This window comes from Leishmania martiniquensis, chromosome 33 (assembly GCF_017916325.1).
Source record: "Leishmania martiniquensis isolate LSCM1 chromosome 33, whole genome shotgun sequence".
NCBI lineage: Eukaryota > Euglenozoa > Kinetoplastea > Trypanosomatida > Trypanosomatidae > Leishmania > Leishmania martiniquensis.
In genome coordinates, this window is record NC_090168.1 from 1,011,143 (window position 1) to 1,029,310 (window position 18,168).

Below are 18,168 nucleotides of genomic sequence, written 5' to 3' on the forward strand. Positions count from 1 at the left end.
TTACGTGTCTGCGTCGACGTGAGGCATTGTCCGTGTCCAGGACAAAACTGTGCCTGCGCTAACGTACACGCGTACACGCCCTTTGATCGCATTTGTTTTACGGATCAAATTTTTGCTTCTCATTTAAAGAGAAAAAAGAAAATGTGCATGCGTGCGCATGTTTCTTTGTTTGTTTGCGGTACGTCAGTGCCATTTCGTATTCGTTGCTGCGCGCGTGAATCTCTTCTGCGCAGCTGTCTGCGCTGACCCCGCTGGACCTCCGCTTCTTTTGTGACGTCTTTTTGCTTCCGCATGTCTTCATTCTCTGCCAAGCGTCCGATGGGCGCCTCCTTCCCCCCCGGTGGAACGCAGGCTGCGCCCGCTCACACCCCGCATATGCTCGGTGCTGCGTAGACGAAGTCGGTGAGAGGGCCGGCGCTGCGCGTGCGTGCTTCTGAAGTTTTGGCAATGATGCAGCCTTGAGGGAAGAAGAAGAGGCAAAGACGCGCAGATGTAGAGGCAGGTACTGATGTATGTTTCGGTCATCGTGGAAGTATGCATGCATGCCCAGCGGTGGTGGTGACGCTGCGTGACCCGGAGGGTGTCAGGTACATTCGCTTTTGTGTTGTCGCCAAGCGCGCACACATGGTCGGCGTGCCGACGGACGTTTCTTGATTCTCAGCGGCAATGAGACACACACGCGAAGGCGATACAGCACCGAAGGCCAAGGAGACTCCCAACAGAGGCAAGAGCGCGTCGGCGATGATCTCGCAAAGGCTCCCCGCTTTTGAGAGGTGAGGGGTTGGGTGGGTGGGTGGGCGGTAAATCGAGTGACGGCGTCGCTGGATTCGAGGTACCCTGGAGCAGCCCCCCTCCCTCCCCCCGCTCCTCATCCCTGTGCCGGTTCATGCCGACCCATTATCTGCGGGCAACGTCTAGTACCTCGGCAAAGCGTTTGTTTTCTGAGCGTTTTCCGGCGGCTGCGGGCGTCTACCTCGTGCCACGCCTTCTGCGTTCATATTCTCGCGCCTCGCACCTCACGCGTGCTCGCCCTCGCCAGTGTCTTCAACACTTCGACGGAGTCGTCATGCTTCGCCCTTTCTCAGTCGTCTTCAGTGCTGCTATGCAGCTCCCTCTTGTGGCCGCCCTCTGCCACGTGTACCCTCCACTCCCCCCAACCTCTCCACTCCCCTGGCACGATAAACTGCTCGTGCAGAGGCATAGAGCAGATGGGTGCGCGCGCGACTTCCTCGCCGTTGGTCAACTTTTCTTTTCATCTGCGTTCTCTTTCTCTCTCCCCTCTGCCGAACCAACTACGCGGCACCCTCGTGATCGCAGGCGCCTGTGCCTAAAGAGGTACAGCAGCATGTGATACCGCATAGATGCACACACACATACACACACACACACACGCACACACACATATTTACCAGCTCATATCAGATACCATATGCTTTTCGTTTCTACTACCATTTTGCCTATTGCTGAGCGCTGTGACGCTTGTGTGTGTGTGTGGGAGGGCTGCTGCGGCTGCCTTCCGTATCGCATCTCTGATCTTCCGCGAAGGCACATATAATGGCGAGCTGTATCGCCTCATCTTTCTTGGCTTTCTCCCCTCTTTGTGGTGCCTATGAAGACTGTCTGTGCTGTGCATCACGCGGCCAATCCTTCGCTGCGGATGCAGGAGTGGGTCCCAGACACTTTTAGTGAGTCATGGCGGACACAGAGGCAGCTCTTTTCGGCGTTCGAGCCTGCGGACGACTGTAGCACGCTGAAGCCTCCCTGAGGCGCTTCGGTGCAGCGTCGACGTCTCTTTCAAGCCCTGATGCCTGCCGGATTCGGAGGAGACGAGATAGAAATCGCATCACCATGACCCACGAGTCGTGCTCGTTTGCTGATGATCAAGACTCGGCTTCCCTTTCGCCTCCAGAACAGCGGCAGGCGATGTATTGATATGTCATGTAACGGGATGTCGAGTCCCCCTCTGAGAGGCTCCTCTGAACGAGGCACACAGTGCTCAAAAAAAAGGGAGGCGCGTGTGCTTTTGACGCCATGCCCCGCCTCGAGCGTGCCCATGTGGTGCGCGACGTCTCGGAAAGAGCCGTGGCGCAGGCATCGCTGTCGTCGTCGGCATCGAGTAAGCTGGCTCCACAAAATGTCATCTCGCGGCAACTTCTACGGCGTGGGCGCACTTCGCGGCTTCGTCTGAAAAGGGAGGGATAGCGAGGCTGGCGAGGCGCTATGGATTCGGCCTCGCCGCTCTCGAGGCGCCACCGCAGAGTTCCTCTGAGGAGTGCAGAATCGCTTCACCGCTTCCATTGCCTTCTTACTCTGCGTCCACGACTCTTTCGGGGCGGGCGGTGTGCATATGTGCTGAGGTGTCATGTTGTAGTGCAGCGGCACGTTGCTGCTTGACAGTGGCGCAGCCAGGCGTCCGAAAGAGCAGCTTCGACATGACAGAGTGCATCGAGCGGTGCAAGGACCATCAACTGTACGGTCCTTTTGCGGATGCGAATGGATCACCTAGTCCTCCTCGATGTGCTGCAGCGGTGCGCAGTGGCTGCAACGCCGCAGCGTCGAGGACTTGACGAAGGGAGGGCCAATCTGTCTTTTTTTTTTTACCTGCTATCGCCGTCTCATGACGTGGTAGCGGCGGTTGGCCACCAACTGTGGACGATCGTGCCGGCGCTAGTGCCACCCCTCCAGCAAGAACATGCTCTCCGCCGCCCGGAAGTAGAGGTGAGACTGCAGGCGGTGCTGAGGCTTGATGCACTTCAGGTCTCTTGTGAGAAGTGGCTTCTCCGCTTTTCGTTACCTATTCGCCGAGGAACTGGCACTGTGGCGGCCGAATACACACCCAAAAGTGTTACGGGTAGTGGAGGCTGTAGTGAAGGCGCGGTAGCGCCAGTGAGAGAGGAGATGCGGACAGAAGAAGCGCTGTTGTCTGAGTAGCACGGCTCACAGCCCAGAGATAGGGGTAGGTACGTGAGCCTTTGCTCTGATGTTGGCCGGGCGCTCATGCTTCTCACCCCAAGAGGCGACTCGGCAGTTGCAGTCGTTCGAGATGAAAGAGGCTTACACAGCCCGAATCAGCGCACAGCGGCTCTGCCTTCACACACGGCGGTGCTGCACGCTCGTCTGCTCCGGCTCCACGCCGTTTATGACCCTTTTCGTCTCTTCTCGGCTCTCGCGGAGGCGGCGAGGCGGTTTAACCTGCTTGAAGAGGACCTGCCTTCGGCGATGGAGCCGCCGCAGAACGCGTACGGCTACTTCTTCGTCCACTGAGGGGGGGCTGACCAGCGGTACCTCCACAGTGGCATTTCGAATGGTCTTTGTTTTTCGTCCTTGGAGGAGGCTTAGTGCGTTGTTGTGCGAGTGAATGGGCGCCATAGTGCGCTAAAGGGACATCGAATGGAGGGCAGTTGAAGCCGCAGCAGGGGTGTGAACCATTGCCTTCTCCGCTGACGCGCTGTACCTGCCGGGCTGTGCGCGCGTCTGACCCCGATAAGGGAGAAGGAAATCGTCAAGAAGGGAAACACCTATGCGGAGCTGCAGCCTTTGCTCGCATCCATTAAAACGATGCGCCAATGCGCGCCATGCGGAACCGCGTTGTGGTGCGGGTATGGCACGCGTGCGGATCGGCTCACTTTTACCGCGCCTCGACTCCTCTCCCCCGCCCTGAAGAACACCCACACCCACACCCACACACACGCACACAGGCAGGTGCCTGCTTCCTTGTGTTTCTCTCGTCACTGGCATTCGTGTAAGGGCTCTTCATGAGCAGTATGACGGCGAAGCCCGGCGCTGAGGCTGCCACAATGTTGCCGCGCGTGATCGTCTTCGACCTCGACGGCACTCTCTGGACGCCGGAGATGTACCAGCTATGGGGAGGCGCCCCCTTCAAGCCGCATAAGCAGAACCCCAGCATCATGATCGACAAGGCGGGCACCGAGGTTTGCCTCATCGGCAAGTCCCGTGACATCTTGCAGACACTTGCAACGGACCCGATGTGGGCGCGCACGTACCTCGCCGTTTCCTCCACCTGCGATGTCCCCAAGTGGGCCTGGGAGCTCTTGGAGAAGTTCACCTTCACCGACTGTGCCGGAAAGACGGTCCCTATGCACACCCTCTTTGGCGACCGCATCGAGATCTACAAGGGAAACAAGGCGAGCCACCACGAGGCGATTCTACAGAAAGTGAAGAATATCGACCCGAGCGTGTCCGAGTACGCGCAGATGCTCTTCTTTGATAACCAAACCGACAACGTGCACCACGTGTCCCGCATTGGTGTGACGTCCTATTACTGCCCCGGCGGAATGACGGAGGGTACGTTTGAGAAGGGCCTGGAGATGTGGCGGCGGGCACAGGTGTCCAAGATGTGAGAGGCAGCCGCGTGTTCGAGCTACCGAGCACACGAGAAAGGGTACGAAGGGCGGAAGCTAGAGCGAGGGAGGTTGCGTAGGTGGCCATCTTCTTCCATGCTACTCGGCATTTTCGTCGCACTCCGGTCCTCCCGATAGGCGAAGCAGTGCAGTGTGCTTCATCAGTGACTTGCACGCATGCGCGTGCATCAGAGGCCCAGCGCCTTTGAAGCGCGCCTGCTGATACCTTCAGTGGAGATGCTGAGGGCTACGGCGCTGCTGTGCTTGAGGCACGCGTGGGGAGAGCCTCTTGTGCGTACGCGCCTCATGACCAAAAGATCAGCTTCCGCAGGAGCGAAGTGAACGGCCAGCCACCCACGAACGTCACTCTCATTACACAAGGTGGCGACTCGGTGCGTGCTGAGACGCCTCACAAGCACTTGCGGCCCCCGTACGCGTTTTTGAACCACCCAAAAGGCACAGAGGAGCGAGTCGACCCTGCACGCAACCTGCGAGGGGTCTCGATGCACCGCTTAGTTTGGGCTGAGCGATACGGATGAAGTGTATCGCGGCAAGCTCCTCTCTTTGCTGTAATATGTAAGCGAGGAATCTCCTCTCGCTGCTTACCTCTCTTTCTTTCTAAAGCTTGCCTTCGAAGGATGAGACGGGGCAACGTAGCGTCGCAGGCACGGTGCCCTCGTGCTGCTTGCGTCTTCTTCGGCGCGCCACATGCAAACGGTAAGCGTTATCTCTTCCTTCCTCCCCGGCAGACCACGCTGATATGTGCCTCGTTTTGTATGCGGAGCTCCTCTCCGCAGACTTCTCTCTCTTTCTCTCGCGCGCGCTGTGCGCAGGCACTTTCGGGGTTGACCTTTTCCCATGTGGGTCCACTCACCGCCTGCCCCTTCCCCTCTTTATCTCACCTCTCTGCCATGATGGACACGTGATCTTACGTCTTCTGCTGCTCCACACACAGGGCACATTCAGTAACCAGGCGATTCGCTTCACCAGGCAGGGGGCCTGCCCGCCACGTGGCTCCGCCTCCGCCCCGTCTCCCGCTCCACAAATCGCAGCGAGTCTATCAACAGACACACAATCAGGAACAACAAGGGCTGCTCGGCGTTCGAGCTCCTCGGTGACTCATCTTTGCCGCGGCGCCCGCCCGTTGTGGCCCCTGAGCCCCCGCTTCTGCAGGGCTCCGCTTCGCACGGTCTTTCCGTTTCTTTTTTTCCCTGTTTCCATCTTACCTAAACCCTGGCGAGTGACGGCTTCTCGACAGGGCGACTGCGCACACACGGGGGACTGTCATTCAAAACTTCCCCCCCTGACTCCCGAAGGGCCCTCCTGCGATAAATGGGCGCCTTCGCGTTATGCGTGGAGAGCGCGGCGCGTGACATCCGGTCGCTGCTCACGCTGCATCGCGTCCATCCGCAGGTGCAAAGCGACGTTCAGCGCGTTCTGGGCAGTCTTCTCCGGAAGAGCTACGAAAGCATGGTCGTGCCCGTGCCTACGGAACTGGGAGAGTCTCCGGAGCAGGTTTGCCGTGCACTGCTGGATAGCATTCTGGAGAACGCTTTCCAAGTGGCACTTCCGGCATCGGACATGCGCGCTTTGGAGCGCCGGTGTATCGATCTCGAGGAAGAAAATGCCGAGTTGAAGGTCGCTGCAGACGACGCCGATAAAAGTGTCGAGGAGGTGCAGGAGGTGCTGTCGGATCTCAAGAAGGCGCACGACTACATGCTGCATAGCTATTTTAGGGAGGTTCTGATGCTACGCTGCCGCATCGACGATCTTCAGCGACAGCTTCGCACTCGACGAGCGTACTCGACAAGTGTCGCACCCGCCCTTGGCACCAAAGCGGCGCCGTTTATTCACACGATGGAGTTGCCATCGCAGCCGCTCTGCGTCAACACAAATGCCTCTACCGGACAGAGCGAGCTGACCGGGCGACAGTCAGGTTTGGAACTGGCGCTTCTGTCGAACACGCCGCTCCCGACGTGCGGCTCATCAGACGAGGACACAGACGCAGATGACGACTTCGCCCATCGTCGTCTCTCAACTCAGAGCAGCCTTGCCGGGGAGGGTCGTGAGGCTGACGCGCATGCACGCATGAACCCTTTCCTCCACAGCACGGCTACGGGGGGCGCTGCGCGAAGTGCACCGGTCGATGGTAAGGGGTGGTCCACGATTCCACGCCGAAGACGCAAGTGCCGCAATGTCCGCATCACCTTCCCGGGTAGCCCTCCCTCTGACGCGCCGACGTCAGCGTTGCCACGCGTGGTTGCGGTGGAGAACACCGTGATGTTGGAAGTGCTGAGAACGCCCGAGACCGATAGCGTTGACGCGATCTTTGATTATGAGGAGTATATCCGCATCCTCAATGGCGAGGATGGCGCCTGGACAGAGCGCTTTGCCAATGTGATGGATGACTCGGCGCGTCGGAGCGCGCCGCGCTCCTGCCGGCCGGTTCGCATGCGAACTCGCAGCAGATCGGAGGTCTATTATCTCGACGGCAGCCCGACTGCTCACCTCCATCATCCCTTGGTCCTTGCAGCGCTCTCACGCGAGAGGGCGAAGGCGAATGGCTTCCAATGGCTGCTTCACCTCGCCCTAGAGCCGATCAAACACAGGTTTCAGGTCGAACTGGACGAGGTGCGGCACATGGTTCAAGCCATGCAACGAGAGCACGCAGGCCAGATGCAGCTGATTCAGCGCGCCCTCATGGTCGTGCAGAGTCGCAACGACGCACTTCTCGACTTCCTGAACACGTTCGCGGAGCAGGCTCTGCAGACATTGTCGGTGGTGGCCAGTGACGTGCAAGCGCAGAGCATGGCAGACATCCTGTTCGGTGGCGCGCTGCCGGTTGCGGCGGCTGAGGAGGTGGCGTCCTTCTTCGCTCCTGGCGCCGCCCCTGCGGCGTCGCAAGAGCGGCCTTCTGCATCCTCTATGGCGGCCTCGCCGCCACCCACACCACATCTCTCGTTACCTTCCCACGGGGAGTCAGACCCGGAGCCGACGATGTTGCACTTGCTTCGCAGGAGGAAGTGGCGGCTGAAGCCAGGCGTGGCGCTTCAGGCGCAGGAACAGGCTGCAGCTATGGCCGCCATGGACCATCGACTGGGAAGGGCCGGCAGAAGAAAAGTGACGCACATGTTGCCCCTCGACCCTACCAGCTCTGCCGAGGAGGTCAACTACTACCGCGCCGACCTCGGTCTCCCCTACTGGAGCTCGAATCCGGTCATTTCACACGCACAGAGGGCCTTTGGTAGACTGCAAGAGGTCGCCGCTAGGATTCGCGCGACGCGGGTGATGCAGCTCGTTCAACCCACGGTGCGTGCTGCCGGCGGCGACCATCATGTACGGTGGAAGGGTGAAAGCACCACTGCATCAAGCGGGCTTGACGACAGGAATCATCACGGACGCAGCTCACCGCCCCCCCTATCCGATGAGAAGGGCAACTGCCCCTTTTACCACTTCCGCGATGGTGGCGCGGACGAGGAGAGCTCGTCTGGGCGCTTTGCAGCATATCGGCGGTTCCAGGATGAGTGGCGCACGGCGCCTGTCCGCGGAGCAGACGGGAGAACGGCTGCAGACTTGCTGCGCGAGCTGGCAGGCCTGCGCATGCGCCGCGCATGTGATCAAAAGCGACTTGAGGTGGCTCAGGCATCGCTATCACAGAACCTTCAGAGGGGCGCCCCCGCTGCCACTGGGGCAAAGGGGAGTGCAGGCGCCGAGCGAGAGGGAGCGAGCCTGCAGTTCTCCTCCCCACAGGAGGCGTTGAGGGCTCTTGCACTGCAGCAGCTGAACACGCGAACGCAGACGCGGCTGAGTCGGACGTCACAGCGCATTGCCGAGATTCAGCGATTACTCGACTTACACCTCGCATCTTATCTGGTGCGCAGCTCTTCCGACTCGCTTCCGAGGGGAATGGCATGGAGGATCGCTGAGGAGGGGTCAGAGGGAGTGCTCCGCGCCAGCGGCACCTCGACTCGGGTGGGCCAGTTGTGGAGCTCACCGTACTTGAATGACACCCTCCTGGACGCGAACGATCAGCAGCAGCTGCAGAGAGGCGCTTACAAGGGCGACGCACGTGGGCAGCTGATGCACGTTCCGATTGGCATGGCGAGGGCGCGAAACCCTGATGGCAAGGAGGCCGGCGAAGCCATAATGTTCTCGGCGCTGGGCGGGTCTACAGCCTCTCCGGCGCCGTCCGCGCTATCGTCGGCGCGAGCGCGCAAGGAAGGCGGGGGCAGCGGCGAGGAAGCGGGGCCGCCAGCGATGGAGCATCGCATCACACCGTTTGTGGCGGTTATGGAGTACTGCCGTGGTGTGCAGCTGGGCCGTCCGTTAGGCCAGCGTGCTGGGCCTGTGTATCTCTTTCAGGACCATGGAAGCGGTGACTACTACGTCGGCGATGAAACCGGCCGCAACGTGCTGCAGGCTGTAGACGCTGCTGGTGATGCGAGGGTGGCTATGCAAGCAGGGGCGGACACACAAAGGTCGCTGCTGCCCATGACACGCATTTTGTACCCAGCGCCAATGAGGATCATCTCCAAGTCTGACACGTCTGAAAGCTCCTCGGTCGCGTCGACCGAGGTGGCGATCGGCGCACTCCACCCCATCTATCTTGTCCCCATGGCGATTCCCCTCTCGGACGAGGACGCGGTGGTGCGAGAGGGGTGGCAGGCGTGCCACCGGCACGGCCACGCACGCAGTGATCCCATCTATTACACAACAGTGGCACCCCTTCCGCTTTCGAAGTCGTATCATCACGTTGTGCCGCAGCAAGGAAGTGCCGACTCTGTCGCTCCTGCGAAGGCTGCTGCTGGTGCGAGTGCTGCTGGTTGCAGCGGTGACAATGGTGCACCGGTGAACCGCTACCTTTCCAGTCCACCTCGCGTGTTCCAGCCGGCGGACGAGGCTGCCTCTATGCTGCGCGTGCGCTCTGTGACTCTGCAGCGGCGCCACACTTCGAATCGATTTTTTCCTGATACGGCGGTGACGGGCAGTGACAGTGCTAGTGCAAGGTCCGGCTTTCCATCGCTCGGCATCGCAAATAGCTCGACAGTGGCCCGGGCAGCCACGTTGCCGTCCTTAGGGGGCCCCCTCTCCGGCGACGTCGTTCCCTCCACCGAAGGGCATCTTCTTGGTGCGAACCCGTCGCCTGCTGCGGATCGGCGAGGGAGCCCAGGCACAGCGGCAGCCGCGCCGCTTCCCGGCAGTTCCAGCAGCCCGGCTGCAAAAGCATTGACTCTGTTGCCCTCGCCAGAGTTGAGCGTCATGCTGACAGCAACGGCGCACGATAGCGCACCGGCCCTCGCCAAGGCAAAGCTTCCCGCTTCTTCTGCGGCGCCGGTTTCTTGCGCCACTGACTCTTCCCCTCCCTTCCCCGCCGCACTGGTTCTCGCGAAGGAGGGGCGCAGCGCGCGGTTTGCTGATGAGGCAGGGCACGCGGCGCAGCCGAAGATGCTGTGTCCCGAGTCGCTGCGAAACCGATCTCTCACGCGCACGGCACCGAAGAAGGAGGGTGACGTGCAGCGCTTCCCTCCGCACCGCCTCGCCCCACTTAGTAGCACGCGCCCAGGTGGCGATGCGCTCTTCACGCTACCCCTCCCCGCCGACTCCGCAAGGCTGCAGAGGCAGATGCTTATGGAGAAGTACTCGCTGGTGCCACCGCTGCCATCGCGGCAATGCAAGGTCAACCGCCGCGGAATCGATACGTGGAACCTCAACGACAGCGACGACGACGACGCGGCGTAGGCCGCGGCTTTGTCTGCGTCTCACCCTACTGCCTGCTCCTCTGCGCGTGCCGCTGAGTGGGAATGAAAGCCGTGCACAGCTCTTCTAGTGGATGGAGGGACTTTGCGCGTCAATTCGCCTCCTCGCCCTTTCTCGGCGCCTCGCTAGAATCCTATTTGTCCTGGTCTCGCGATGATCGATCTTCACGCCGATGTACAGCGTTGTCTCAACAACGAGCGGAAAGCGATACCAACGGCGACATGGCAGCCGTGCTCTTTCACCGCTGTAACGTACGAAATCAGTCAGATGTGTATCCCCTCTTTCCTTTTTCTTTGGCTTCGTGTGTGTATTTGCTTGGCTGGGCCTCTCAGCGAAGGGGCTCAGTACGTCTCCCCTCTCGCTCTCCCCTCATCTTTGTGCACACGTGGGCGGTTGCGTTGGTCTTTCTTCTCCCTCCATTGGCGTGTTTCTTCTCGCGCACGACGCTTCTGACGTGGCGCCCTTCGCCAAGCCCGCCGGCCTCACCGCACGTGCGCTAAGCACACTGTTAGTGGGAGAATGAAGGAAGGACCGGCGAGCAAGAGGGACAGAGACCGAGACAACGACAGAGACAGGGAAACGAGAAGCTGCAGCTGTGCAGGCGTATACCTGCACATGCGGCTGAAGAGAAAGGAAAAGCAGTACAGTAAAAAGCGCAGAGGCGTGGCGCCGACAGAGGGATAGCACTTGGCCTTTGCGGCCAATCGCAATGTGAGGACTTGTATCTCTTGCCTAGGTGCGCGCGCTTGCCAACGAGGTCTCGATATCTCTCGCCCACAGTACATGTCTCATGTTCTTACCTCTCAAATGTGGTCCGTGCTGTCATGAATTACGGAGGGGAGGGGGAGAGGGGGCGTATGTCTGACGGGTATGGGGATCAAATAGCGTTAGGAAATCAGGTACAGCCTCGGGCGGACGCAGACCCAGTTTCTGCCGTGCTGAGGGGTAAAGCGCGCCGCGCTCGTCCTGGCGCCCTCGCCATCTGTACTCCTCCTTCTTGCCCTGCTCTTCTTCCTCACAGGCTGCACCGCCAACAAGTTATGCATGGGCATATAGCTCTCTCCAACTTCGCCAGCGCATGCTAGCTTTACGAACGAATCGAAGGAAAAGAGGTGTGGAAGGGGCGCTGGGGAGAATGGAAGGGAGGGAGGGCTACTGCCCCACTCTTTGCAGAGGAAGCGACACCACCCGTGCGCGGCGTACTACGGGGCGCTGAGGGCGCTTGTGTTCTTTGTGTGAGGCGACCGTTGCTGATCGTCATGGCAGTACTCCCTCCCCCCGCTCACCTCCATGGCCGTAGCGAGCAACGGCAAGGGGCACAGCGTCTCCTTGATCATGTGCACCGCTGCTTTGCAAAGCCCTTAGCTTAGCGCGCGCTCACGAGTCCGCCCCGTAGCGGTGACGCGAATATGAAAAGAGGGGGAGGCACGCGGGTATCGCCTCTGCCTGGGCGCCGTGGGCTGCGGCGCGGGTGCGCTCGCGACTCCCTCTCATTGGCCTTTGCCGTCGTCATGTGAAAGAGTCCCAAAGGATCATGGCGGGGCTGCACGGCGCAGCGGCCCATTGCCCGTGCCCTTCCGGCGGCAAGCGTGGCCGAGCCGAATTCAATCGGATGAAACATATGCAGCTACCCGAAGGCTGGGGCTCCCTTCGCGGCGCGATCCCTCTCAGCTCCTGCACGCACCTTCTCGTGGGTAGCACGCCCGGGCTTTCCGGAGTGCGTGAAGTGGTGGTGGTGAGTGGGGGGCGAGCGTGTAGCCTCGCTGTCGGCGGCGAGCGGCCCCACGGCTCTGAAAGCGATGCCCCCACTCCGAGTGAGCCTCCGTTGCGTCCCCCTCGCAGGGCAGCTCGGCAGAGCGGCTCCAGTCGGACAGTATGGCCGGCAGGCGGGCCATTTGGGACACATCTTTTTCCTTTTTTTTCTTCGCATCAATTTAACGGTTGCCCTCGCGTCATGCGACGGGAGCAAACTGTCGCACACACACGCACACATTTCAACGGCGAACGAGTTTTTGCCACTTTTTGATTTCGTCCCCATCCGATGATCCGCCGATACGCGCACGTGTGCGTGCGATGGCCGCAGTCGGCGTGGACACTCTCCCCCCTCTCTCTCGTCGATACGTGTCGCAACTGGGCAAGTGACGCACTGCCGGCCGAGCAGGCAGGGGAAGGGTCGGACAAGGCGCGACCGAATAGGTCGGCCGAGATCTGAGAGGTTGCGCACTCGTGTCGTACGTGGGCAGTAACGGACTGTGGAGGCACACATCCTGTACGGGGTGCCGCGTCCTATTCGTGGTGGGAGTGGAAGTGCCCCGCGCATCCTCTGGCCCCTGCGTGTACCTGCGCCGATTTCGGCTTCTTGGAATAGAGGCTGCCGAGGACTTACCCACCTTGGCGCCCGATTTTGCCCTTTCAATGACTCCTTTTCGGCCCACGATGTACAGAACGGCTCGCATCTCTCATCTTTTGCTCTTCACCTCCTCTCCTTGGGCGTGACGGCAACTGCGTTCTTCTGGCGGGCGGCTAACAGAGCCTCACCTCGCCCCCTTCAAGCATACATTCAAGAGGCGCGGCAGGTATTCATGTAATATCCTTTCACTCCTCTTCCTCATTTCTGTTTAGTTTTCTCCTCAGCGGCTCTGTGTGCTCGTCTCCTCGATCGACGCACTTGGCTGCCTAGCTGGAACGTCGCTTGGTAGGGACATATCAGCAGGGTGGCCGGAACGGAGGGCAGCACCGATACCAGGCAGCGCTCTCTTCCACACACTCCCAATCCCCGCCGGGCCGTTGGGTGGCAGGCATTCATCATCTCGCTCCCTTTTCTTCAGTTACCACGTCCCCCCGCGCGTTTTTGCCTCTGCCGCCTTTGGGCAGATTCGCTTCTCTTCACACACACACACACAAACTACAGGAACGAAAACATATGTGCGAACGGCGGCATCGCAATCCCACCCCCACGCTCCCGTTTCTCTGTACACATATTTGTATTTCTGTCGAAATTTCACACGGCAAGACGGACAAGCACAGCGGGCGCTAAAAGGTCCCTCTTCCCTCCCCCATTCTCATAGAGTCTTTTCTTTGCCTTTCTGTTTTTGTTTTCGCGTTGGGTTTTTTTTTCCGCTTCCCTTCGCATGGGTTCTCTCGGCGTTTGTTCGCCCATTTTTCCCTTCTCTTTGTTTCGGTGCTGTTTTTGGTGCGCATCTCACTGCAAATTTCTCAGCTCGATCCTTCATCCTTTACTTCGTGCACGTGCTCCCCAGCGCGTGCGGGCTTTGCCCGCCACCTGCTCCTAACTCCTCACTCTGTGACATTGTTGGTTGCTTGTCCTTCGTGCAACCCTGCTGCCGAGCACGCAATCGTCGAGGACACCCTTGCTTCTCCTTCCCCTGTTTTAGTAGGGCGCTCACTCTGCTTGGCCTTTGCCGCATTCGCGCCACCACCTGCGCCGCACAGCAGAGCGAAGAAGGAGAGAAGAGCAGTTCATCACAGATGTTTCGTGTCACAGACGTCTCAGCGGGTCGGATCCTTACGCCGTGCGGCGCTGCAGCTCCTGCGGCGGGCGACGATGATGCGTGTGGAGGAGCAGGCAGCATGACCGAGGACGTTTTCGAGTGCCACGATGGCGCGAATGCGCGTTACGTAGGGATCGCAAACAAGTGGGCCTTTTCGTCCCTTCACATTGCTGCTCCTGCGGCGTACACACCCTCACCACATCCCGGACAAATGCCGTCGCCATCCATGTGCCCGCGCGACACACTGGCCTCGCCCGCCTCGCGGTCGGTTGCTGCAGCCTCCTCGACAGCAACAACGGCAACCCTCTCGCAGCAGCTCACGCCCGTTCACCGCTCATCTCTCGGCCGATCGCCTCAGCAGCATACGCCGCATCACAGTACGTCCTACGATCACGATCGCTACCAGCGCTTCCTCACAAGTGCGCTGCTAAGCGGGTCCGAGACGGGGCGGCCGTCGAGCGTTTTGTCCTTTCCAATCCGCACACCAACGCGAATGAATCGGGCAAGCCTGCGAGCGACGCCGGATGCCGGCGCAGTGACAGCAACGACGCAGCGCCGCACAGACTTCGCTGACCACGCCGCTTCTTCGCACACACTTGCCCATGAAGGGCAACAAGAAACGGCTTCCGTTTTGCATAGTGCAGTGGCGTCTGAAGAGTGGACCAGCACACTGAGAAGTGAAGAGGGACGAGCGGCCGCTGCGCTGACAGAGGAGAAGGGCTGCAGAGAAGACCCCGCACCCGGCGCGTATTTGTGGCAGCCGTCACGGCACGTGCCCCGAAGCGGTGCAACGGCAGACGATGTGGGACCTGAAAGCACGGCTGATAAAGAGGCGACTCTCCCAAGCGCTGCGACGCCGTTCGCATACTTTCAGCGGGCACCCCCAGTTTGGCCGCGGCCGGCGAAAAAGTTGCTACGCCCCCCGTTGACGCGTGGTGAGCACAAAACAAGACGCGATGCTAGCGAGGATTGCGGTGCGGTTGTGCTTGGATTTTCAGCCGGTGAGCAAGGCATCGGTGCGAGTACGCGGGGCGCAGTGCAGCAAGCGCAGCACTCCTTCGCCGTAGCCGGTGTCGTAGCAGCTTCCGCTTGCTCACATACTCCGTGGTCGACGCACAGCGACCCTTCTGCGGCCATGGGGGCTGCCGATGCATCCTTCTCCACCCCGCGCCGATCCCCCAGCGCCTTATCTGGAGTGGGTGAGTTGGACCGTCTTGACGGTGTCACCACGCCGCTGCGCTTGCCAAGTAGTACAGCGCAGCACGTGAGCTTTGACACCCCACCGCCACCAGTGCCGGCGCGTCGCTCTCTCGTGTTCCCTGTTCCGCCCTGCGCCAACGAAGACGATGCTGATGACGAGGAGGATAAGACCCCCATGCCGCTTGTGTCCACCCCTGTCAGCCACGCTATGGAGGCGAACTGTGCCACCCCCGTGGCGTCATCCTCGGCGGGTTCGCCAACTCCGGTGCGATCGTCGTCAGGGCCCGGGCGAGCGCGCGCAACTAGCGGCGCCTCCTCCATGCGGTCACAAACCGTCCGCCGCCGCGGCGCCGCTCATTCGGCCCTCTCTTCTTTCACCACATCGCGCCAACTTGCGACGCCGCAGTACCTGTTCACACCCGTGCGACACGCTGACAACTCGATTCGCAGCGCATCTGTAACAGGCCCATCTGCGGCGGCGTCAGGGGACACTCTGCTGAGCTCCTCGTCTATCCGCCGGCCCGCAGTTTCCCCAGTCGAGGGGATGCTCACCACGGCGTTTCCAATAGCGCACAACCGTGGTGGGAGTCGCCGTCATCGCGACGGCTCAGGCGCCCATCACTCGCGCACGCATAGTCAGGCGCAGCAGCCTCAGCGTAGCATTCGCGACACATTTCAATTCATTCGAGCGCTGACCGCTGGAGAGGTATCGACGGATATGCGATGCCGTCCTCTTTATTGGGGCTGCTTTGGCATACTGGTGGCGCAGCCGACGGAAGTGTGGTGCGTGGGCAAGACGCACCCGTTTCGACTTTTTCCCCCTGAGCGCGGGCTACCGGCGTGGGTGCTGTGCAGCGAGGGGCTTGAAGTGACTGCCGTCTCCACGACGGAGCGGCTGTCGCTCGCGCACTGGGAAGCATCCTCGATCACAGTTGGCACCCCCGAGGCGCCGCCGCCAGTAGTCGCCTACGCGGCGATCGGCTCAAGGGCAGGTGACGTTTTTGTGTACGGCTACAGCAAGTGTCCATCGACAGCCACTGATGCCATACCAGTGACTCTCGACGCAACGCAAGCGCATGCCCACAGCTCACATACAGTTAAGCTAACACACGAAGGTATCCTACGACGTTCGGATCGTGTTGGTGGCGGCGATGGGCTCTCGGCGGTCAGCCCGGGGACTGCAACGCTGCGCGGATCGCCCAGCATACGAGACAGCACCGTTTCCGTGGTGCGTATCATGGATCACTGGTTGTACGTCGGGGATCAGTCCGGCCACGTGGCTCGCTACGACCTGCGCCACACAAGTTTCTTGTCTAGTGTGGCCACCAACGCCGCGCCGCCCTCAACATCGGCGGGGGCCGCGGTAGAGCGACAAGATGCTAGGGAGGCAGACCCTCCTCGTGATCCAAGCCTCCGTCTCGATCTTGCCATGACAACTCTTCCAGCCAGGCTGAACCCATGTGTGCCTATTCACCGCTTTGGGCGACCTGTTCTGCTCGCCGGCGCTTCCCCAATAATGAGGTCGCCAACACTGCCGCAGCCGGTGCCTGCGATCCCTGCGCCGCAGCCGAAGTTTCACTATGCTGTGAACGTTGGGGAGCCTGTGTATCATGTTGAGGTGACGAGCAATCAAGGCTACCTTGCGATTGGAACGCAAACACGGCTGCTGGTCTACCGCACAGCACAACTGCCTCGTGTGCCCGACACGTCGCCGTCGCCGCCATTGCCGTCCTACTCCCCTTTCACCGTCACATCCGCCAGCACTCCGTCTCGCAATGGCGGCGGCGGCAGCTTCCGTGTCATGCATGAGCACGGTGACGGACCAACACCACTAGTCGTCGTGAGTGACGCGGCACAGCCGGTGCGCTGCTTTGCATGGATGCTTTGCGACTACGAGTCTCTGATGCCGTCGCTTCATGTCAGGTCTTCGGCAGAGAAGCAGATGCTCCTCTCGGACACCGACGACGACGACCCTGACGCCTTCTCCCGCGTCCCCCTCACTAGCGATGACGAGCTCGGCATAGCAGGCGTACCGTCGAAGTTTGGTGCCCTGGGCAGCGCTTGCCGTCGCCACACGCCAACTCCGAGCCTGGTATTTGCCATTGCGTGGCAGGAGCCAACGGAGCTGGCAGAGGGTCAGGCCCTACAACCGCCGGCGCAGCGGATCAAGACGGACATACGCGTGTTTCGTGTTGTGACGCACACGACTGTAACTTCTTGCACCCTTGGCTACCCTGTGCACGTGCTGGCGGTGCTCCCCGGCACCACGCAGATTGTTGTTGGCACCGGCGGTGCAGTTGAGCTGGCGCGCCCAGTCTCGCCCGGTGCAGCCTTGCCGGTCGGACATCCTCTCCCAGCTTCTCCACAAGTGCCGGTGGATGCCTTCACAGGGTTGGCCTTAAACAGCCCCTCAACACCACCGGCGCTGCACTCCACCTCCACGACGGCGGCGACCACGGGGCCTGTCTCTCCGGTCATCGGATCTCGGTCCCCTGCCATCGTAGCGCGCCGTCCTTCGCTGGCAGTTGTAGCCGCGGAGGCGCTGTGGCACGGGCCGCATACCGTTCGGTCCGCTACCCGCGGCGCCCATTCAATGGAGACGGGTGCCGCGCATCTGCAGCAGCAACATCGGTCACGTACGGGTGACGAGAGAAACGGCTACTTGTTTCTTCTCGAGCTGTGCCCCGCGGATGGCCTCGCAGGAGTGCGTGACACCGGCGAAGACTGCTGTGTGTGCCTGCGCGTGCGAGGTGAGGTGGGCGTCGGCGAAGGAGAGAGTGCTGTTTGCGGTGCCATGAGCCCGGTGCAGGATCATGTCGCTGTGCTCATACGTCCCACAGAGGCTGACTCGCTCACCGCCGCATCGCTGCCACGCGATGCGGCGCGAGCGAAGGTCAAGGTGTGGAAGATCTCTGCAGATGTGCAGCCAGGCTGCGTCGTGTCGACCCCAGGCGGGATGCTGTTTCACTCTGCATCCCAACCGCAAATGGAGTGCCTCCGTTGACGGGCGAACACGCAGCAAGACTGCGGTCGTTCCTTTCTTTTTTTCCACGGACAATTCTTGAGGGTCCGCGCCGCTGCCCTATCGATGGAAATGCAGCGGGAGGGGGTGGGGATGAGAGAGGGAGGGAAGAGTTCACGTCGACGAGCTCCTTATCTCATACTACCATCGCCATAGAAGTACTCTGCAGAGCTCACCCCTCCCTCCCTCCCGCTTTCTCTCCCAGAACGTTTTGGGCCTCCATAGAATGTGTGGCGCGCTATGGTCTCTGTCTCTCTTCTCTACCGTCTCCTCCTCCCTCTCTCTGCGCCACTGTTGGTTGGTTTACTGCTTTCGT

At 60.7% G+C, this 18,168-nt stretch overlaps 3 protein-coding genes across 3 annotated transcripts; all 3 read left to right on the top strand.

Annotated features, from left to right (window-relative positions):
• Positions 1-3,755: 3,755 nt before the first annotated feature.
• On the top strand, positions 3,756-4,361 carry LSCM1_02723 (uncharacterized protein; the record flags this gene model as incomplete). The annotated part of the gene is made up of 1 exon (XM_067320299.1): positions 3,756-4,361. One exon carries the CDS (start codon positions 3,756-3,758, stop codon positions 4,359-4,361), a length of 606 nt encoding a protein of 201 aa, XP_067175674.1.
• A 1,332-nt stretch (positions 4,362-5,693) lies between these two features.
• Positions 5,694-10,100, top strand: LSCM1_02724 (uncharacterized protein; the record flags this gene model as incomplete). The annotated part of the gene is made up of 1 exon (XM_067320300.1): positions 5,694-10,100. The coding sequence occupies one exon, from the start codon at positions 5,694-5,696 to the stop codon at positions 10,098-10,100; it is 4,407 nt and encodes a 1,468-aa protein (XP_067175675.1).
• A 3,507-nt stretch (positions 10,101-13,607) lies between these two features.
• LSCM1_02725 (uncharacterized protein) lies at positions 13,608-17,834 on the top strand (the record flags this gene model as incomplete). Its single annotated transcript, XM_067320301.1, has 1 exon — positions 13,608-17,834. One exon carries the CDS (start codon positions 13,608-13,610, stop codon positions 17,832-17,834), a length of 4,227 nt encoding a protein of 1,408 aa, XP_067175676.1.
• Between the last annotated feature and the right edge of the window lie 334 nt (positions 17,835-18,168).